Raw genomic sequence first — 24045 nt, forward strand, 5'->3', positions numbered from 1 at the left:
GAGACTCATTAAGTCCTTTCTGGTTCTGTCTTGCTCTGAACCCACTATCCAACATGCTAAATAATACAAATTATGGATACAATATTACTGGAACATACCCACACAAAATCACACATTTGCTATTCATGGATGATCTAAAACTACTGGCAGCAACAAATTAACAACTCAACCAATTACTAAAGATAACAGAAGTATTCAGCAATGATATAAATATGGCTTTTGGAACAGACAAATGTAAGAAAAATAGCATAGTCAAGGGAAAACACACTAAACAAGAAGATTACATATTGGATAACCACAGCGACTGCATAGAAGCGATGGAAAAAACAGATGCCTATAAATATCTAGGATACTGACAAAAAATAGGAATAGATAATACAAATATTAAAGAAGAACTAAAAGAAAAATATAGACAAAGACTAACAAAAATACTGAAAACAGAATTGACAGCAAGAAACAAGACAAAAGCTATAAATACTTATGCTATACCAGTATTGACCTACTCATTTGGAGTAGTGAAATGGAGTGACACAGACCTAGAAGCACTCAATACACTTACACGATCACAATGCCACAAATATAGAATACATCACATACATTCAGCAACAGAAAGATTCACATTAAGCAGAAAGGAAGGTGGAAGGGGATTTATAGATATAAAAAACCTACATTATGGACAGGTAGACAATTTAAGAAAATTCTTTCTAGAACGAGCAGAAACTAGCAAAATACACAAAGCAATCACTCATATAAATACATCAGCTACACCATTGCAAATTTCATAACCACTTCTACAACCCTTTAGATCACATAACATCAACAGATACAAAGAAAGTAAATTGGAAAAAGAAAACACTACATGGCAAGCACCCGTATCATCTAACACAGCCACACATAGATCAAGACGCATCCAACACATGGCTAAGAAAAGGCAATATATACAGTGAGACATAAGGATTCATGATTGCAATACAGGATCAAACAATAAACACCAGATATTACAGCAAGCATATTATTAAAGATCCCAATACCACAACAGATAAATGCAGACTTTGCAAACAACAAATAGAAACAGTAGATCACATCACAAGCGGATGTACAATACTAGCAAATACAGAATACCCCAGAAGACATGACAATGTAGCAAAAATAATACATCAACAACTTGCCATAAAACATAAACTAATAAAACAACACGTTCCCACATACAAGTACACACCACAAAATGTACTGGAGAATGATGAATACAAATTATACTGGAACAGAACGATTATAACAGATAAAACAACACCACATAACAAACCTGACATCATACTCACCAATAAAAAGAAGAAATTAACACAACTAATTGAAATATCCATACCCAACACAACAAATATACAGAAGAAAACAGGAGAAAAAATTGAAAAATACATCCAACTGGCTGAGAAAGTCAAGGACATGTGGCATCAGGATAAAGTTGACATTATACCAATTATACTATCAACTACAGGAGTCATACCTCACAATATCCACCAGTACATCAATGCAATACAGCTACATCCAAACATATATATACAACTACAAAAATCTGTAATTATTGATACATGTTCAATGACCCGAAAGTTCCTAAATGCAATATAACATATACCATACAGTTAAAAGGAAGTCACGCTTGATCAAGGTCCGCGTCACTGTCCATTTTTGACCAGACACAATGTCTGAGAATAGAAAGAAATAATAATAATAATAATAATAATAATAATAATAATTTGCCCGACTCCTCGCTCCTATTGGAGCTTGGAGCTCATAAACCTCTACAGTACTGATACTTGTGAGGAGTGCTGTTTTTGTGCCAAATTTGGTTGAAGTGGATGCAGGGATTCGAGAGGATATCCCAGACATACATAAATACACTCTACTTTATATAATGTAACAGATTATAGGACTTAACAATCATAGAAATTACTTCAAGATTATCAGGTACTTTGAAAAAAGCCACAGCCCTTCTTGCGTTTCTCATCTGATGCTTGTGTCTAACACTCCACACAAAACATTGATGTAATGCTACACACTACACTAACAGCTATCCAACTACTGGCAGAGCCAAAACTAGTTTACTGCAGACATTTATTAAAGTTAAGTGTAAATCATATTCTCAGTCCCAGTACTCTAAAAAGGAATGACTGAAAGGATATTCTTTTACTTTTTTTATATCGTGGGATTTCTGTTTTCCTGCCTAGTGTTTGCTGGCAACATAATAGACCTAGCTCCCGGAACTGAAAACTTTATTCTGATTCCTAAGTAGCTGTGCATAATTGCATAATCTGTGTTGAATTTTTAAAATTAATTTTAGAAACATCACCTGTATTTCATTAATATACTGTTATTGGATATTACCAGTAAAGTAATTGAATGGGTGATTCAGTAACCTTATATTATTGAATTATTTTCACTTCCAGTATGGTAACTGTAAATTTCATAGTTTATTCTAAATTGATTTTTGCTTGTGGTGTTAAAAATGATTGGCTCTACAGTTTTATTTATTCACCTCCCACTTACTAAACAGATGAATACAGGTTTTCCACACCCATGTTTATGCACTTTTGCAATCATTTTGGCAGTTTCAATATTTGTGTAACAAACCATTCTTTGGGGGTATCCCGGCACCATCAGCGGACAGCTGCATGAAGTTTGTCATCGGTGGTGAACTTCTTATTCCATAAGACCTCTTTCATTGTATGAGTAGGCACAGTTGCTAGGAGCAAGATCTGATGACTGTGGAGTCTCAAGGGAGAACCATGACCTGTTGATGGTGACCAGATGTTCAGAAAACTCCACAGGATCTGTACTTTACTGTTGCACCAACTGATGTCATATCTCCATAAATCTGTTTCTGTGCAATGGTGAGGGAATTGGGCACCAATTTTGCACACACCTTCTTTTCTTCAAATCTTCACAGATGATTGTATGGAGGTTTCCCCATGGTAGACCTGTTGCATGATCTAGTTCATCAAACGTGATTCGCCTGTGCCCCATTATCTAGTCATTGACAGGCTGGGCATTGTTTGGTTCGTGTGCAGTTGGTGGATGCCCAGTGCTTTTGTGATTTTCAGCACAGTCTCCGTACCATCTCTGAACTCTGACACCCAACAAAACATGGATCTGTGATTCGGTGCAGATTCCCATATATGGCTACTAACATCTTGTGGATGTCTGAAGCAGTCACCGCTTCCCTCCATTTAAACCACATCGTCCACCATTGCCCATACTTGTATGCTTCCATGTTGTGCTATCAACGTCCACCAGTGTGCTCACAAGTCAGAACAGTTGCAGCTGCTATGTGCCACCTTTTGGATGCAACAGTGGCATCTGGTGGTGCTAGACAGTACTGTAGCCTGTCTCACACAGACATTGACACACATTTCAAACTACTACTTTGCAAGTTATAGGGAGAGTGCAAATCAGTAATGAATGAACCAAATAGAATGAAAAAAAAAAAGGACGACGCACCATGAAAAAATTATTCAAATTGGACGGAAATTGGTAGACATGATATACATGTACAGACGAGCAAATGATTATAGTTTCAGAAAAACTGAGTGATTTATTAAAGAGAAAGAGCTTCACAAACTGAGCATGTCAATAATGCAATGGCCGACCTCTGCCTCTTATGCAAACAGTTATTCAGTTTGGCATTGATCGATAGAGTAGTTGGACATCGTCCTGAAGGATATCGTGACAAATTCTGACCACTTGGCCAGAACAGGGCATAAAATATTGACGACTTACCAGTGTGTAGTAAGGTTGCTGAGGATGACAACCAAAGGGGTCCTGCTGTGAAAAGAAATGACACCCTTGACCAGCATTCCTGATTGTTGGGCTGTACAGTGGGTGACAGTCTTGTCGGTACCACACTGTTGTCCGAGGCACCTCCAGACATTTGTTCGATCTGAAATGTCATTGATTGGAGTAGAATTGTCTTCAGTGAAGAGTCTGACTGCGAACTGAGGCCTAATGACAAGCGACAACATTTCTGGAGGCGCCTCAGACAGTGGTGGGATACCAACATGACTCGCCTGCCATATGACACATCAGCCAAGAGTGATGGTGTGAAGTGCCATTTCTTTTCATAGCAGGACACCTTTGGTTGTCATCTGCGGCTCCCGTGCAGCACACCAGTATGTTGACAATATTCTACACTCCTTTTTGTTGCCCTTCATAGCAAGACATCATCAGCTTGCATTTCAGCAAGATACTGCCTGCCCACACACAGCTAGAGTTTCTATTGCATGTATTTTTGCTTGCAAATCTCATCTTGGCTAGCAGGGTTGCCAGATCTCTCCCAAATTGAGAACATTTGGAGTATTATAGCCACCCGCAACCACCTCAGGATTTTGGCAGTCTAATGTGCTAGTTGGACAGAATTTGGCACAGTATCCCTCAGGAGCACATAAAACGACTCTATCAATCAGTGCCAAGTAAATTAACTGCTTGCATAAGGGCCAGAGGTGGCCCAGTGCATTATTGACTAGCTCAATTTGTGAAGCTCTTTCTCTTGTAGAATAAATCATCCAGTTTTTCTGAAACTGTGTTAATTTGTTTATCCATACATGTACACCACATCCACTGATTTCTGCCTCATTCAGATAATTCCTTCATGGTGTGCTGTTGTTTCTTTTTTATCTTCTTCTTCTTCAAGTGTATTATTAACTACAAATCCTGTGAGAGAGCAAATATGTTGTGCGAATGGAAGAACCCCACGAGCCTTGAAGATCCTTCTGCAATTTGTTTGGTCATTGATTGTACACTATATTTTTACTGCATTCTTCTGTAGAATAAACAGTTTTTGACCTTAACTGCATTGTTCCTAAGGATTATACCACAGAACATAATCTCTTCTTCTTCCTGAAACATTTATGATTATGCACAAAGCCTCTTCCAGGTTTCCTGCCACAGCCTATTGTATTGTTCAACATTTTTCCCATTCTTCTAACATGGCCAAACCATCTCAGCCCATTTCTCTCCATAATTTCTTTTAGGGAATCAATCTGAAACATGTTTCATGTTGTTTCATTTCTTATCCTGTTCCTTAATGTCTTTCCCAAGATCCCCCCATAGAATGAGCATGTCTGTTGCCTGTATTCTACTGCATCTTGTTTTGCCCACACCCAGCATTCTGATCCATAGGTCAGAATTGGTGGATAATATGATTTGTATACCATGATCTGTACTTCGGTAGATGTTTTTCAATTCCAATTATGTCTGGTACACAGTAATAAAATTTTGAGTAATTTTCTACTTCTCCAAAATTTCTTCCTTGGTGTTTCCTTTCCTGGTTAGCTTACTTCCAATATATTTTAAAATATCTACTACTTCAATATTTTTTCCATTACAGCTTACATCCTTCAGTTTTCATTTTCCCTGCTGATTTTCATTGCCTTAGTTCTTGTTAAGCTAATTTCCTTGCTTGCTTCTTTGATTGCACAGTGCCAGGTATTTAGTTGCTTTTCCAATTTCTGCTCAGAACATACTAAGTGAAGTATGCCAACAATCCTGTCTCCAAATGGACACTGTGAGAGAAACTTTTTAAGTGTAAAGCAGCCATTGAATTATCTGTATGCAGACGCCCCACCTCAGTTTGTTATCTATTGGGATGTCTAAGAATTTCATGCACTGAGTTTCTTGTAGTTTGTGTCCATTGATTTTTGTTGATTTCTACTTCTGGTACCTGTCATCCATTTTTATTTGTTTGTAATCCCATAGTGTGCATTTTATAAGATTTAAGAATTAAGCTGTTGGCTGTGAACAAACTGTAAGCATGTTCTACTATTCATGTGCACCCAAGTGTATTGAACATTTAAAATTTGGTGACAAAGTTTTACATCCTTTTTAGATGTAAATATGCTTAAAATTTTGTTTTTTGACCAATTCCAAATCCACAAGGGCAATTTCATTTGGAATTTGTGGAAGGTGATTAGCATATCTTTTCTTATATTGTAAATATTTATTGTGTATTCCTGTTTCTGACATGTTCCACATCCCAGAGGTTCTCGTCACTATGGATCAATTGGAATGAAAAGTACATCTCTTCTTGTAACCTAATCTCGTGGCTGTCTGGTGTGGATGTGTTTGATCCATTTATCATACTCTTGTATCATTGGTGCATGTCGTCTTGTTAATATTTTTTTAGATTCTTTGCATAGCTCTAGATATCAATAGAAATTTGTTACTTTCGTGTAATTTTTTGGTAAAAATGATAACATGCCATAGAATCCTTTATATCTACAATGTATACTATACACTTAGGGTTTTCGCAGTTGCATCAACACTAATGATGCCTATAGACATATCATGGGGGAATAATTCAAAGAACCTTTAAACTGCATTTATCTCTGATGTCATGTAAACTTTGGTAACAACATACACAGTGTGTGTCATTGAAAACCAGACACATTTAACAGTTTCTTTGAGCAAAATTTTGTTAATGAAATATTAAGAAAAATCCTTTTATATGGTGGGCTCTGTAGAACATAGTAAGTCAGACAACCTTCTTTATCTTGAATAATAGCCTCTTATCTCAGTTTCAGGCACACACATGCATGGCACAATGTATCCCAGTCCTTGTTGACTATTGCGCCTCAATAGCAGCGTTAATGACATCACATAAGGTGTGGAGATTTGTTGAGGCCTTTCAAATACACTCCATACATACTGATACAAGGGACTTAAGTCAGGGCTGTTGGGAGTAAAATTTCTGAGACCAAAACATATCAGAAGTGTCTGATGGCTCATGTGGACCAGTTATAATCTTACAGAAAGAGTATAGAGTTCCAGATGCCACTGTTACCATCCACAGCTGCACAATGCTCGAAATAACATACATATAAAAATGTGTTGTGTTTGTTTTTGTTTTTAAAAAACAGTGTGAGGCTGTGACATAACTCTTGCTAGACCCAGCTCTCAGCATGTGAAGACTCACAGGAAATTTTTCCTGGCAACAGTAGGGATGTCCTACAGATCATGTTCAGTCAAGGAGTCATTTCTGTTTACCTTTTGCATCTGCCATAAAATTCTGCTCGTTAGAAAAGAATATGGTCCACCCCACAGCATAGTTTTTCAATCAACACACAAGCAAACTCCGGTGACTGACTTGACCGGCCCTAGCAGTCTCCGAGAGCATTCATCGTACCTTCATTGTTTAGAGTTTGTGTTGAAGGTTGTCAATGGCAGTTCTACGCATTGTCAGTTCACTAACACCGGTGATCTTTGCCAGTGATTTCAATGATTGCTTTTGATTTCCCTAAATCAGCGTGTGAGCTCTTTTGATGTTTTCAGTGATCAGCACGATGTGGTCTTTTGAGTGATGCTTCCTTGCCACTGCACTAGGATCTTTTTTTGACTTTTCTGAAGTTGAATATATTAATTGTGGATATTTAAAGGAGCAAATTATTCCTGTTGCCGAGTGCACAGCGTGAAGGCCTCAGATAATCATAACTGTTTTATCATACTCTGCACTTTGTTTCAACATTGTTTTGACGTTACAGTTGTTTACTAGAAACGATTGGAAGTGCAGAGCAGCAACAACCACCTCTAATAGAAGAATAAAATGGCAGGAAATTTAAATTACAGTTTGTCGAGAGCACCTGTACTTAGTTTGTACTGATTTCCACATAAAATGCATTTTGGGTACATACTTCATAGCTCATAAACTAGGTACATGTCACACTCACATCAAATCTGTAATTCTTATTCACTCTTGTCAGTAGCATAGCAGTAAGAATTACAAACATTGTAGTGAAAGTACTCAGGCAGCTTTTTAATTAACATATATATGTACGTTTGTTTGTGTGGCCATCTTCCGCAGCAGCTGTTAAATTCTGTTATTATAGGTCATCTGTCTTGAGCTGACTGCGATGTAATTAAAAAGAATTACACCAGATGTGTTTCACTTTTATTTACAAAGTAACTTCTGTGGTATTCTGTAAACTGGATACACACGTTTGTACTTTTTTTACGTGAAAAACAGTGTTTCCCTTATAAAGTTGGTCTGCAAGCTACTTCTAGTGTGTGTCTTTACATAATCTGTTCTTTCCCCTCCTGCTGGTAGTGCTGGGTGTCAACAGGCTTTATTTCACATCTGCAGTTTTTGGCATTTAGCATTATTTCCTGCACTGCACTATTTACAATTGGCTTTCTTAATTGTTTTTCATTCATCACTGCCACAGTGTTTATGCTTATTTGTTTGTTTTTGTTCACGTTGAGAGTGTTGCCAACCTATGAAACAATTTTATGTGTGTGTGTGTGTGTGTGTGAGAGAGAGAGAGAGAGAGAGAGAGAGAGAGAGAGAGTTAGTGAAATTGTCTTGTATTTGTATGTAGGTAGAGACATGAGAGGAGTGTTGGTTCTTTTTTTTTTTTCTTTTTTTTTTTTTCGAGGGGGAGGGAGGAACAACAGGGGTGGCCTTGAACAATGATTATTATGGGACAGATCTGGGAGAGAATGGTAGTGGTAAATGGAGCCTGTGGTTATATGTGTACTTTCAGTGTTATATTAAGTGGTCAATCAGTTTAAAGAGTGGGTGGTTTGCCAAGTTGATCTGATCGTTTATGAGTTGTTTCTTTTCTGTTATGGTTTTTTGGATGTGGTAGTTTTCTTGTAAGGTGAGCAGGTGTTTTTTGTTGTTGTTTATCCTTATGATTCCTGTGTCTGTGTCTCTGGTTGTAGTTCTATGTAGGTGTGGGTGTAAGTGTTCTGCAAAAGTCGAATAATTCGTCCTATACTTCCCTGCTCTTACATATTTTTTGTATCAGGTGTCAAATGTCCTCCTGGTTTGACCTATGTATCTTCCATCACATGTATTGCATTTCAGTTGGTATATTCCTGATTTCTGATACAGATCAGTTTTTACTATTATTTTTGGGAAGCATTTCTGAGTTGAGTTGTTGGTTGGTGTGCTATTTTTATGCCTCATTTTTTGAAAATATTGGATATTCTATGTGTGTATTTGTGGTTGTATGTCATTGTGTATCATCTTTTACTTTCTATTTCTTCCACACTTTGTATTGTTTCTATTCTTGTATATTGTGTATTTGTTTGTGTGTGATTTTGTCCTAGTGTTGGTGACAGTTAGGTGTTTGTTCTTTTCTGTGTCTTGATTTTCTTGTTCAGCTCTGGTACTAAGTTCTCTTTGTATCCATTGTTTGTGGCTATTTGTATTATAGTATTCATTTCTTCTTTTGTAATTGTCTGTATCTAATGGTACTGTGTTTAGTCTGTGGAGCATGTGCCTAAGTGCTGCCTGCTTTTGAGAATTGGGGTGTTGTGATGTCTCATGTATAATTTCATTATTTTCATCATGGCAGCGATTTCTTCTGTTTTCTTTCATCTGTGTTGTTATGTTTTTGATTTCATTACTGACTAGCTCTCTCTTCAGACCAATGTTTACCTCACTTGTTTCGTTTCTGTTTTCCTGTGTGAGAATGCTCAACTATGAGGTTTTCTATGTATTTTTCATCTATCTGTGTGCTGACATTGTGTTACAGACCTCTTTCAAGAATTTTTTTTCTTCTGTATTCAAAATAGTGTCAGTGAGGTTGACAAGTCTTGGATAGAACTGGTGTTTTTCATTAGACTGGGTATTATTTGTGGCTGTGTTGGGTATTTGTTTAGCTTTTAAATTTGCAATCTTTCTTGTGTGAGTTTTTTTTTTTCATTTTTTCTATGACTTCATATGTACGATTTTCAAACTTGCTAACAAGATGGCAGTATTATTCAGAACACTCGTAAGATTAAGCTGTGCTTTATATAGTTCCCAGTTAAGGGTTTGCTTTTTGGCATAAAGAGCCTTGATTTCATTGTTTAGCCAAATTTTTTGAACTACTTGTTTCGTTTTTTGTGCACTGGCAGAACTGTTTTTATCCTGTACATTAATATATTTAGGTATAGTAGTATTTGATCTGCAAGTATTGTTAAACTTTATATGTTGGATAGTTTTATGCAGGTTGAGATGCATCCTTCTAAACTTCATGTAGAGGCCACTTGGAAATGCCTGACAAGGCATCCATAATACGTTTGTTTGTGTGGCCATCTTCTGCAGCAGCTGTTAACATCTGTTACTATAAGTTATCTGTCTTGAGCTGACTGCACTGTAATCAAAAATTAAAAAATAAATGTACAAATGTGTGTATCCAATTTACAGAATACCACAGAAGATGCTTTGTAAATAAAAGCAAACATGTCTGGTGTAATTCTTTTTAATTACATTGGAGTCAGCTCAAGACGAATAACCTATAATAACAAACATATATATGTGCATACCATCTCACTGCACTGGACTACGATTGCACTGCAGGCGACGCAGGATAGAAGAGGAGCGCCTGCGCATGCTGAAGGAGCACGCCAGCCGCCTCATAGGCTTCATGCCGCCCGGCGTGCTGCGCGAGGACGACCTCCCGCACCTGGGTCCGGAGCTGGCCAAGATGTACAAAGAACAGGCCATCTGCTGAACCTGAGCAGGTGAGTGTGGTTGCACTTTAGTGTTAGGAGAACTAAATAAAATCCAGATTTTTGGTACTAGCAATTGTGAAAGGGAACTGGATACTGGGCAAAAGATGAAGGGAAAAAAATGTACTAACTGACTTACAGGAGGTTTTTGCTTTATTAATTAAAGACAACCATAGTCTCTGGTAGCTACCCAGTACTGATAATCCAGTTATGATGTGTTAGATATTATTACTTAAAAAAGAGCTCCCCCTCCAGGTTGTTAAGCACCAAGGGATGTCAACTAGCCACTGTGTCACCCTTTCCTGACTTTCCAGACCATGGATCCACTACTTCTCATTCGAATATTCCTCAGATGTCATCATGAGGCTCAGTGCATGTCTTACCAGTCCTCTCAAAAAAATTTGGCCGTATTGTAAATCGAACCTGGGTCCTCCGCATGGCAGCTGTCTACACTAATCACCCAGCTGTGGAGAGGGACAGATGTTATTAATGCACTTTCTCAAACCAAAATATGGCAACTTGCCGACAATTAACACTATTGTCTTTCACATTGATCTTAATCTGCCCTTAACCTTTTTTATGTTGATCCAAAGTTTTACTGACCTTCAAAGTAGTGTATAATCTGATGACAGTGATGTGGAAGTCATAGGATACTCTTAGCAGTGCCAGTTGTGTTGACAGTTTGAGCGGCACAGTGTATTGCCTGACGAATTTGTAGCAGTTCTGAAGCGAATGTCAGAAGTGTTTCCTTCAGTTTACAAATCGAGTCGAACTTATGAGGGCTTAAGTCAGGGGAGTGCAGTAGGTGGTGGTATTGCACTTAGCAGCCCATCAGTCAAACAAATCAGTAACAGCTTGCACTGTACGTGCTTGAGCATTGTCCTGGAAAATGATGGTCAGGTCAAGCAGAGACTGTCATCACTTTTGTCTCTATGCTGTTCATTTTTGGAACACAACCTACGACCAGCCTAGAGTATCCTACACCTTCTATATTGCTGGCAACGGGTTATACACAATGCTGGTGTAAAACTTGAAGGTCAGTAAAACTTGAAATACGTATCTATTTTGCACTAGCTGTAAATAAATAGTTGGCACTATTAAAGTTCCAATCCTCGTACTTGGGGTAGATTTTAACTTTCTGTTGAAGCTAAAAGTTTACCTTGACTCGAGCTGCCATATTGTATGGATATCGCAAGTTATCACACTGATGGACCTAGTAACTCTCTCATTTGTTCAATACCCTAGATGCGTTGAACCGAGATGACAATACAGCAGAAGAGGCATTTAATTTTTCAACTGAAAAGAGCACCACATGTAAGAACATTTCTTAACAGTGAACTGTCTCAAAATAGTTGATCAGCTGTAATGTGTGCAGAGATCTTGCATTACACCACTGGCAATTGTGGTTGCCTGATGATATCCCGGGGAAGGAGGGTTGGGGGAAGGAGGGCAGGATGTTGTGAAAGGCTCTGTCTGTGTGCCTCCCCTTCCAACGTTTTTGCGTAAACTGCAGCATTCCAGAGCAACAACAATGAATACAGTAACTCTGGATATGCTCACAAAAATATGGGTTGAGTTTGACTGTCATCTGGATCTTGTTGTGTGTGAAGTGAAAGGGCAAACTGATCATATATGAAAGGTAAATGAAAACTCTGATCCTGAATGTAACTGTGAAAACTTCACAACTTTGTATGTGAATGAATGTAGAAGATACACTCATGCACAGTCATATGGTTATTTTGAAAATAAATACGTTGTAGTTCTGTCTGTAAGCTAAAATTTACCGCAGGTGTCTATCTTCATTCGTGCAGAAGATACAGTCTCACTAAACTGGGTGGGCTTTTTTTTGTATTTGATTGTAGTATAATACGGACAGATGAAAAATCTACTCGCCAAGTGGCGGCACAAGAAGATACACATAAAAGATATGTAAATGCCCAAGCTTTTGGAGCCAGAGGCTCCTTCTTCTGGTAGGAGGATTGAAGGAAAAGGAAGAGGGATGTAGAAAAAGAACTAGGCGAAGTTTAGGAAATGGGGAGAGTTACGGAAAAATAGCCGAGAACTCTCGGCCAGGTGAGACTTAGTGAACGGAATTAGGAGGAAAGACTGTTCGTTGGTGCCTGTGCCAGATGAGATCAGAGAACTTAAAGGTGGATGATGGGGTAATAATCAAGAGAGAGAATACTGAAAAAACATTGTGCAAGAGTCAGTAAGAGTGGAAAGCTAAGTGCGTCATACATAACAGACAGGTGAGGGAGATGAGCGAAAATATGTTGGTCAGAAAATAAAGGATGCAGAAAAATAAAAGGGACCAAAAAGAATAGTAGGTACTGAAAAGAAAAACTGACACCACAGAAATTAATGTAAATTTACGCCAGGCAGGTGGCGCGAACCGAGCATATGTTGTAACGCCAGTTTCCACGTACCGAGTTCTGAGAAACTGGTGTCTGAGGGAAGAGTCCAGATGGCAGGTCCGGTGTAACAAGTGCTGAGATCATGACTGCCATGTTGCAGAGCATGCTGTGCAGTGGGATATTATGTTTTACCAGTACACACCCTCTGCCTATGCCCATTCATCACAACTGGTTGCTTCGTAGTAGTTGAATATAACTTTGTACGCAGTGGTAAGGAGAGATGGGTTACAGAGTGGTGCAGCAACTGTCATCATGGGAAAGCAGGACAGGAACAGAAATGATTAGTGAACAAGTTAACACAGTAAACAGAAGATTTACTTAAGTTGTACGAGGGCATTTCAAAAAGTAAAGATACAATAGCTCACAGTCCTTAAATAGAACATTTATTTAGAAAACGTCAGTTACATCTTATTAACTGGATTCTTTGTTATTTTTTGACATAATCGACCCCATTGTCCAAACATTTGTTAAGTCGGTGCACAAGCTTTAGTATCCCACAGTCATAGAAGGTTGCCGACTGTTGTCGGAACCACATTTCAACTTCATCTTTGATCTCTTCATCGTCGTGGAATGATTTTCCACCGAGATGTGACTTCAGGTAACGGAAGACATGGAAGTCAGTGGGTGCGAGGTCCGGGCTGTATGGCGGATGGTCCAATACGTCCCATTTGAATTGTCTGAGTAGTGCTTTGGTTACGAGCGCTGTGTGAGGCCGAGCATTGTCATGAAGCAAGCGGACTCCACTTGTCAACATTCCCCTGTGTTTGTTTTGGATTGCCCTTTGAAGACGTTTCAAAGTCTGGCAATATGCAGCAGCATTAATTGTCATTCCAGGAGGCATAAATTCCAACAGAAGAATGCCTCGTCTGTCCCAAAAAACAGAAGCCACGATTTTCTTTGCTGAAATTGACGTTTTGCATTTCTTGGCTTTTGGTGAATTCGAATCGCGTCATTGCATTGATCGTGGCTTGGATTCAGGTGTATGATGATAAACCCATGTCTTGTCACCTGTCACAATGTGATCAGGGAACTCATCACCTGCTTCAGCATACCACGTGAGGAAGTCGAGTGCAAAGCCCATCCTTTTCTTTTTTGTTCTTCCGTTAACAGTTTTGGAACCCAGCGCGCACACAATTTCCTGTACCCTCACTTGACAGTCACAATGTCATAACAAGTTGTCATTGACACGTCCGGAATGACCTGAAGCAATTCTTTCAATGTGAGACGTCTATTCGTACGAATTGCTTCCTCCGTTCTCCGAAGAAGGGCAAGACTTTGTTCATCATGAACATCGGTCCTACCTTCAGAGAAATGACAACACCATTTCGTTACATTTTGTCGGTTCGTAATGTTCCCATGAACAGAAACAATTTCTTTGTGAATATCTGCTGGTCCTGACCTTTTGCATGAAGAAAATGTATGACGGAGCGCACTTCGCATTTGGCGGGATTCTGAATCGGCGCGGCCATTTTAAACATAACCTACCGCAACCAGAAGCAACGTTCAAGTGCCGAACGACCACGAGGAGAAAGCTAACAGTTCAAGATTAATACCAGTGTTGCCAACTTGCTCGCCAAAACTCTTCTGTTCCTCTGGCGTACGGTGTATCTTTACTTTCCGAAATACCCTCGTATTTCTTCAATCGTAGGAAGACTTATTACAAATAATACAACAAGAAGTACTGTCCACCTCTCAGTGTTGACAAGGAAGTAGCTCTCTGCACTGCAGCACAAACAATGTTGTCGGAGCCACGATTAGGCGGTGTCTGCGTAGCATCACGTAGCAAAGGGGCTACAAGTGTGAGTGACCCATCGAGATGCCACCGTCCTTCATATACTGCAGTGGCAGAGGCTGCTCGTAGTCCAGAGCCACTGGAGGAGTGACTCAGTGGATGTACACTGTTGTGTCCACCAGATCCCCAGCAGTTCTATCAGTATCTGATAGAAACTTGGAATTCGGTCTCCATCTTAAAGATACCAGTAGCGTGATATTGATATGTGACACCACAGTGGTATTCATACTAGTGAAGAAGGCTGTATGCTGTTAGTGTAATATCTTATACGTGACATGTGTCGTTTCATAGGTGGCTGTCCCTTTGATGTGAGAGGCGATCAAAAAGTTTCCATTTGAGGACGTTGCTGCAGCGTATATGCAACATTGCGTGATTCTAGTGCAGGTATACAAGCACTCACATGTAGACGATGGACTGGTGTGGCATTTCGTGTCTTTCCATAGAGCGTGCAGTAAATGTGGAAATGTGAACTGTGATGACATTATCACCAAATGCTGTCAGAGGACGAGCACTGCTAGACATACATCAAAGAGTGAAGAATGTGTATAGGACAGCACGTCTGTCAAAAACTACCATTGTGGAATGCTGTGCCGTATTTTGTGCTGGTCGTGATTCGAAGTCCCCCGTATCGCAAATGTCGTAATGCAGAATTTGTGCCAACTCAAGTGGTGACACTTGTGCACCTGCCCTGTAGTCCTGACCTCTCCCCATGTGATTGTCATGCACATGATCCCTTAGAAAAGGCCTTGAAAGAAGGACGACTTCTGCCACATAAGGATATGCAGCAGGCAGTTACAGACTACTTCACACAGGGCAGTGTTTTACCAAACGGGTATCTTCAACCGGGTGCATTGGTGTGATAATTGCCTCAGTGCTCACTGTCATTTTGCCTAATTGGCCTACTGATTACTGATTCTGGACTGTATGACCCTCAAACAGAAACTTTTTGATCATCCCTTATAGTATATGTTTTACCAGTTACAGGTCTGGTATATATTGTGGTAGAAGGGTGCATTGGGCAAGTCTTGCTTTGGTGATGGTCACAGGGGTAAGAGCCGTATGGTAGGAACATGTATGCAAAAGGAGCATAGGGTCTGACTGCGATATTACAGAGAGGTGGGGATGAAAAACTATTTCAGGTGTGGCAAGCAAAATGTTGTGCAGAATGGACCTCATTTCAGGGTATCATTTTAGGACGTCATAGCCTTTTTCAAGGAGCTGATTAATGCATCCAAGATCAGGATAGTACTGACTGACAGTAGGTGTACTCCTAAGTTGTACAGTGTGTTTCAAAATGAACTTACCGGTTTTAAGGCGTTGTAGCATTTATTACATTCAACTTAAATTTGTAAGTAATACACCAAATGAAAGAGCAATTCAAACAGTTTTGATTGTGTACGTGTGCACAATGGGAGGGGTATGGAATGACAAAGAGTGACTGAAAAAGTGTTGAACGAGTGCGAGTCTTTCACACTTACCCCCAAGAAATATTCCCGCAGAAAGTTTATAGGCCTTTCTTATTCAGTGAATCAGCTGTAACTGATGTTTCTTGTCTGGATGTGCTACAGCTGTGGCCTGTGCGTCAATGGGAAGAAGCTGAACAACAGATCTTTATTTGGCAGCAAGGTGGTGCCCCACCTCACTGGCATAACTCGGTACACGACTGGTTAAACGACATTGTATCTGACCAGTGGATTGGGCGCAAGGGACCGGTTGACACAGCATTTTATGCATGACCTCCACATTTGCACACAATCTGATGCACTCATGTGTATGTGCCTCTGATATCAGTTGATCTATCCGACTTTAAAAACACTGTTATTGCAACAGTTACTCCTGTCACATTGATCAAGATTTCGGAACAACTCGTCTATCGACTCAGTGTGTGATCATGTTCACATTGAATAATTGTAAGAAAAATTGTTTGTGTTTCTCTTTCATTTGGTGTATTATTTATAATTGTAAGGTGAATGTAATATGTGGTACAAAGCCTTAAAACCTGTATATTCATTTTGAAACACTTTGTATATTGGAGGGATGAGCAGTACTAGGATTGGACATTATGGCTTGGCAAATCTGCTTTTGAACAAGGCTGGTGGGGTAATTACGTCCAGGGAAGGTTGAGGTGAGCATGTTGTATTCTTGCTGTAAAGAGTCTGCATCTGAGTAAATACGTTTACCTCAAATGCCAAGGCCATATGGGAGGGAACATTGGAACATTTGCCACGGAAAGGACTGCATCTGTCAGAATATAAGTGCTGTTGTTTGTTTGTAAGTTTAATGTGAACAGAAGTATGTAGCTGACCCTCAGTGAGTATGAGGACAACATTGAGGAAAGTGGCATGAGATTTGGAATAAGGCCATGTGAACCTTAATTGGCAGACAGTATTTAGAAATTCCAAGAATTTAAACAGGTCATCCATTCTCAGGTCAGTCCATACGGCAAAGATGTCATCAATATATCTGAACGAAACCAGGGGCTGAAGGCTTATAGAACCCAGAAAAGCTCACTCAATGCGACCGTTGGAAGGGCTGGTGTATGAAGGAGTCATCCTGGTTCCCATGGCTGTACCCCTGATCTGCTTGTATGCCTGCCTTTCAGAGTAAATTAGTTGTTTGTAACTGTCAAGATGATGGAGGTGAGCAAGAGGGACATATGTTTGGAATCGGGTGAATACCAGTTGAGGTAATGTTCAGCAGCAGAACGAGGCTTGGAATTGGGTAAATGCTATCTGAGGTATTGTTTAGCAGCAAAAAGACCATGTACATTGGGAATGCTGATATCGAGGGAGTTGTCATCAGTGGTGACAAGCAAGGTTTATGGTGGGAGTGGGGACACGTACAGATTTTGCATGTCTGAGAAATGGTTGGTATCTTTAATTCCTAAATTATATTAGGTTTACAACTTTGCTTCCGCGTTTAGCAGTAGACGGAGTTAGTGGAAAGTTCTGGCGCAAGTCGTAGATCGTAAGTGTCATACAGTAAGCTTAGTCATTTGAGAACATAACGCCATCAAAATATTTGTTGATTTTTTATTGCATCTTAAAGTTATTCTCAGCTGAATATGTCAATTTACGAGCCCAATTCTTGTTATCTGTGGGAGATTTTAATTTTCTAATTTGATATGAAGAAATATGCGGCTGAGAGCTCATAAAAAGCTGGGTAAGACCTGTGATGAGACGCCTGTTAGTGACAGAACTTTGAAGAAAATGGTTTCCATGCTTCAAGAACAGTGCTTTTGATGTTGAAGACCGGCAAGGTTGTGAAAGAGAGAAAGCTTTCGATGCTAGTGCAACTGACGGGAACAATCACAGGAAATCGTTATTGAAAGTAATTGATGTGTTTGAGCCGATCACTGAAAGACAAACGGCCACAATACAGCAATAGACATGAAAAGGTGATTTTGCAGCATGACAGTGCTCGACCCTGTGCTGTGGTGGCGGTATTCCCGATCGATTCTCGATCGTTGGGCCCCCGAGTGGTGTTTCTTTCTCCGTTGCGGGGCGCCTCCTGGCGGCGGGTGGCACCGTCTCTGCCCGGTGGCGTGTTGTGTGCGCGGGCAGTCAAGTTTGGGCACGAGGATTGCCTTTTGCGTCGGACGGTGGGTTCCTCTGCGCTGTCGCTGGCCGGGGGTGGTGTTACTTGCTGCTCCCCGGGTAGGTGGTTGGAGTCATCGCCTGATTACCAGCTTTCCTGCCCTGTCTGACTGCACCTTGCTGAGTTCTGAGTGACGATACCTGTGCTGGATCATCTTTCTCGCGGCGATTTCCCTGGACCGCGCCTTGGCAGGAGCTTGTGGCTGTGCTGCTCCCGGGTATAGTTTACAGGAGAGTACTTTTCCGTCCTCGAAAGTTTGGTGCTGTTTGTGTGTTTCAGTGTGCTATGGCTAAGAAGATTATCTTTGTTGTTATGATTGTATCAGAAACGTGGGCAAACCCCAGTGTTCGTGTTTCTTGGCATTCTGTGGGGTGATGTACCTTAGTTAGTGTGTTTTTCTTGGTGTTCTATTGTGCCATTGCAGAACTTTGTTTAACCTATTCCCTCCTTACTCTTCTACAGAGTGCCTTTGGATCCTGTGGCCTGTAATTTCGCTTGTGCCAAGTTCCGGGGTTTTGGGGGATAATTGATTAAATTATGTTTTGGAATTTATGGGATTCTGTGGGTTTGTCTGGGGTTTTTTGCTGTCCTGTGCCTGTACGATGTCCCATTTCCTCACCCGGGCATGATACGTAAAGTTTAAGATGAGTGAATTTTGGTAGTTCCCATCCAGTGGTTAGGTGGGCCTCGTGATGAATATATATCTCCTGCAGGAGAGCTTCTGTAAAGTTTGGAAGGTAGGAGACGAGATACTGGCAGAAGTAAAGCTGTGAGACCGGGCGTGAGTCGTGCTTCGGTAGCTCAGTTGGTAGAGCACTTGCCCGCGAAAGGCAAAGGTCCCGAGTTCGAGTCTCGGTCGGGCACACAGTTTTAATCTGCCAGGAAGTTTCATATCAGCGCACACTCCGCTGCAGAGTGAAAATCTCATTCTGGATTTTAGTGTAATGATTTATCTTTTATGTTTTGGGGAAATTTTATCTTGCCAAATTCTTGGGGTTAAATTGTGCCACTTGTGTCTATGATCTATGGAAATGTTGGGGTGAATTGCACTTTCTCGTTAGGCCTATCATTTATTGTTTTACTAAAGGCATTAAGGGATATTTGTTGAAAGTTTAAAAAAAATTTAACAATCATAAATTTAATCTTACCTGTGAAGCTATATTTGTGGAGAGTTGTTATTTAAATTTCGTTGTCTTCCCAGCTTGCCCTTTGCTACTGTATTAAAAGTGTTTGTTGTTTTGATTAATCACAGCTGCTTGCCTTAAAGAACTAAAACTGATTTTGAAAGATTGAGAATTAGTGTAACTGTTCGCTCCAATAAAACCACCCTGTTAAAAGAAAAATTTTGGTGCTACCATTTGTTTCCCCCTTGTTCCCCTTCCACAGCTCAGACCCCATGTTGGGAAACCTGCCAAAACATACCTGGAAGCGTTGAAATGGGAAGTCCTACCCCACTCGCTGTATTCTCCAGACATTGTTCCCTTTGACTACCAACTTTTTAGTTCAATGGCACATGACCTGGCTGCCCAGCACTTCCTGTCATTTGAACAATTGCAAAATTGGATCGATGCATGGATCTTCTCAAAAGATGCCCAGTTCTTCCGCTGTGGGATTTGTATGATGCCTGAAAGATGGGAGAAAGTAGTGGCCAGCGATGGCGAACACGTTGAAATGTAATTTTTTTGTAAGATGCTTACAATAAAGCCCCAAACTTTGAGAATAAATGGCAGAAGTAAAGTTGTAGCTCCAGTATTTTCAAACATTGATTTTTTTCTGTACTTTGTTGGGTATATGTAGGGTATTTACAGTGTAAGGGTGAATAATTATTTCTATTTATGGATGCAAGATGTTACTGACAGGCCAAAAAACCAGTAAACATCACATTTCTGCATGATATTTTAATTCCTACAGTCCACCACGTGCAGAAGACACTGAATCACAGACTGGCACAATGAAAAAGATTGCTAAAATATTAAGCTTTCAGACAAAGTCCTTTTTCTGAGATAGAAAAGACACACACATTCACATAAGCACAACTCACAGATATATGTCCACTTCTCTGGACACTGGAGCCTGACTGTGACAGAATCTGAAGGGAGTAGTAATCTCCTGAGGTGGGGTTGGGGTAAGGAGGAGGCAGGGAATGTGAAGGGGGGAGCGGGACACAGAGTACGGGTGGGGGAAGATGCTGTGCCACCTGTGGGAGCATGCAGGGATGTGGTGGGGACAGGTGCACTGTTCAGAGGGTGTTGGGAGGGGGGGGGGGGGGGGCTGGTTGAGGAGAGGAGAATAGAAGGGGAAAAGATTAGTAGCAGCATTGTTGGGATTGGAGGGATGTGCTGTTGCTGTTGTTATTCCATCCGGGACTTTCCGTTGTTTGCTATTGTAATTCCTTATATTTATATTTCTGCTACTTCTTTCAGTATAATAAGTATTAAAATAAATTTTTGCTGTCAAGATCAGCACAGTCTAAAAATTGCACTATCTGTGCAGCATAGAGATAATAATTATTTTGTGATGTTTTTAATTATGATGTGTTTGTTACCTGTACTTGAGCAATTGAAACAGTGAATTTTGATATATCAACATCCAATTAGTTTATAGTGAAATTATAGTAGATTCATTATATAAAAATATTCAACTAGTAACTCATATAATCTATTGAGACTTATTGGATTCTATTGTGTTCTCCTGCATAGTATAGACAGCAAGGCAGGAAGATAGAATTTAATGTTCCATCAACAATGCAGACATTAATGGCGAAGTGGACCGAAGAAAACTGACTGTGTCTTCTTGAAAAGAACTATCGTGCCATTCACCTTAATCAATTTAGGAAAATGGTAGAAAGCCTAAATCTGGATACCTGATCAAAGATTTGAACCCTCTACATAGAACAGGTTGTGACTGGTGTATCTGTTGCGTGTTTGTCATTTTATCTCACATACTTACCATTCTTCATACATCATGCCTGTACAAGCACTGCCTTTCCAGCTGGTTTTTCCATGTAATTGAGCTTTTTCTGTTACCTCCCTGTTGTGCTTATTTCTGATACTGATGAGCCCACTAAACATTGCCACTCCCATTGCTATTGTGTGTTACTTCCCAGTCTACTGAACTTCAAGATTGGTGTGGAAGGATCAGATTGTGTTGCCAAAATAAGAACATGTTCTTTTTGTATCAACAAAACATTGAATTGAGAAAACATAAATTATGAAACATAATTGCTGGTCATTATTTACATTCAGGAAGTTAAATATATCGTGCTGCCAGTAGACACATATAAAAGTAACAGTAATTACACTGTCCTAGCTTTTGTAACTAATGGTTTCTTTCTGAAGGAGGGGACAGATGGCGGGGGGGGGGGGGGGGGGTTGGTTAAGGTGGAAAAGGGACAGATCACTTAGGCCCCAGGATGAGAAGGTCCCACCTATTGTGAGGTCAAGGTAAGACAAAGATGAAGGGGAAGGTGTCAGAGAGTAGGGAATAGGAGTTCCAAAATGGTAAGCTGGTAACTGCTGCATCAGTTTCAGTCCAGAGATGTTAAGGATGGAATGAGATGTAAAGCATAGATTAGTGTAGGCTGTTGCAGCTTATGTAGTCAGTGGTAGGCAGCCCACAGGCACAGGTGGGCAGGCAGCTGAGCCATAGCATATGTGACAGCTCTGTACCAGCTGGACAAACATGGGCAAGGTTGGCCAATTGGTGCACACATATGTAGAATACTTGTAACAGGGCTGCCTGGCACTTAGCCATCACTAGCTGTGCAGTGCTTGCGCCCCATAGGGCATCATTGGAAAAGCCTAGGTTAGCGGGAAAAGAAATGAGGAGAGTTAAAGAAGAAGAAGAAGAAGAAGGAGAAGAAGAAGAAAGAGGGCAGGAGGAGGAGGAGGAGGAGGGAGGACAGTGATGATGATGAAAAAATAAAAAAAACATGGAAGAAAATAAGAAAGTCATCGTAAATTTGAAATATAATAAATTTGCAATAAAGAAAGAGACACGTCCCCAAATTGATAGTACTGAAAACTAGGACTGTGTCATCACTGTTACTTAAATTTGTTACTCATATGAGTCTAGTTAAAGTAGAAAAGTTCTGAAGCAGAAAGACACTACAACAATTAGAAGTGTGCTGGGTTGCAAAAGAGGGTATAGTATGGAAATGGCTGAAAATAATCACTACTACTTTGGAATTCATTGTTTTTATTATCACTTTGCTTGTTTGTGACAGCCTCTATATCCTGTAAGTCGACATAGCTCAATAATAGAAGAAGAAGAAGAAGAAGAAGAAGAAAATAGAATTCTGTAGCAGCTTGTAGAAGGAACAAAATATTGGAGAAATCATTCTTTCATATCTTTATGTTTTGAAAAATCAGCCATTATTTTTTATGCACATTGATATACCTGCATTTACTCTATCTGATCAGGGCACACATTAGTGGACATTAATATGGGGCGTTTCAATACTTTACCTTTCTGATGGCTCGAACTCTGCCGGGAACAGTTTCAGTGATGTGTCTGACTGTTTATGGAGAAATGGGAGCCCATACTTCCTAAAGAGCTGAAGCTGGAGAAGGTAGTGATATTGGACACTGCAGTCTGGGGCAAAGTCAACGTTCTCACTTGTCCAAAGACATTCCATTGGGTTCAGGTCAGGACTCTAGGCAGGCCTGTCCATTGCAGGACTAAGTTCCACAAACTGCTGCTCACAGATGCTGCTTTGTGACAGGCTGCATTGTCACGCTGACACAGTCGTCACCGCCAAACTGTTCCAATCGAGTGGTACCTCTCGGGGAGCTCACCGGACTGTCCTCCTCCACCTCTATCGATCTCCTGTCTGCTCCAAGTTGGATTATGGATTGTCTTCTCCTCTGCACGACAGTCTGTCTTACACCATCTAAATACAATACACCATCTGGGGACCCGTCTCGCCACTGGTGCCTTCCGTACTATCCCAGTTGAGAGTCTCTATGCAGTAGCTGGTGAACTATCACTATCATGCCGGTGCGACAGCCTACTCAGTAGGTATGCGTGTCGGCTTTCTTCCACGCCAGGCCACCCAACCTTTGACCCTTTTTTTGATGACATTCTTGACTGTCAATACGAGATGTATGTTTCTTCACTCTAACCTCCCGGCGTCCACTTTCGTCACCTGCTTCAGCAACTGCAATTCACACTTCCTGCCAGTTTCTGAATGGGTGAGAGCCCTTCACCACCTTGTCTTCAGGCACAGGTTTGTGTTCATTTTGACCTCAGCTCGTTCCCGAAGGATTCGACTCCCGAGCTGACCTATCGCTGTAAATTTCTCGAACTTTGCTCACAACTTGCCGATAGCATATTATTGTACACTGATGGTTCCAAGTTCGGTCACTGTGTTGGCTGTGCCATTGTCATTGGGGATGATAAGTTTCTATAACGGCTTCTCGACCAGTGCACAATTTTTACTGCAGAGCTTTTTGCCCTCTATCAGGCTGTTCACTACACCCAGAGGCACCAGCTCACTTGCTGTGTGATATGCTCTGACTCGCTCAGTGCCCTTCAGAGTCTCGATGATCCAGATCCGGTCCACCCCATCGTTCGACGGATCCGGGACTGCCTCCATTTGTTCCCGGATGGGGGAGCCCAAGTGATGTTCATGTGGGTTCCTGGGCATGTTGGTGTGCCTTGGAATGACGCTGCTGATGCTGCAGCCAAGACCGCAGTCCATCTCGGTCAGCCTGCCTCTTATTCTGTTCCCTCGCAAGATATTCGTACTTTTCTCTA

The 24045-nt window shown here is 40.6% G+C and overlaps 1 protein-coding gene across 1 annotated transcript in view; it reads left to right on the forward strand.

Annotated features, from left to right (window-relative positions):
• LOC126109800 (meiosis-specific nuclear structural protein 1-like) overlaps positions 1 to 24045 on the forward strand; it is a 106554-nt gene that overhangs the window by 80206 nt on the left and 2303 nt on the right. Inside the window, exon 10 of the mRNA XM_049914858.1 lies at positions 10334 to 10497. Within this exon, the coding sequence (XP_049770815.1) occupies positions 10334 to 10487 (154 nt within the window). The 3' untranslated portion in view covers positions 10488 to 10497. The remainder of the gene's footprint in view (positions 1 to 10333; positions 10498 to 24045) is intronic.

The sequence above is a fragment of the Schistocerca cancellata genome, chromosome 12, assembly GCF_023864275.1.
Source record: "Schistocerca cancellata isolate TAMUIC-IGC-003103 chromosome 12, iqSchCanc2.1, whole genome shotgun sequence".
Taxonomy (NCBI): domain Eukaryota; kingdom Metazoa; phylum Arthropoda; class Insecta; order Orthoptera; family Acrididae; genus Schistocerca; species Schistocerca cancellata.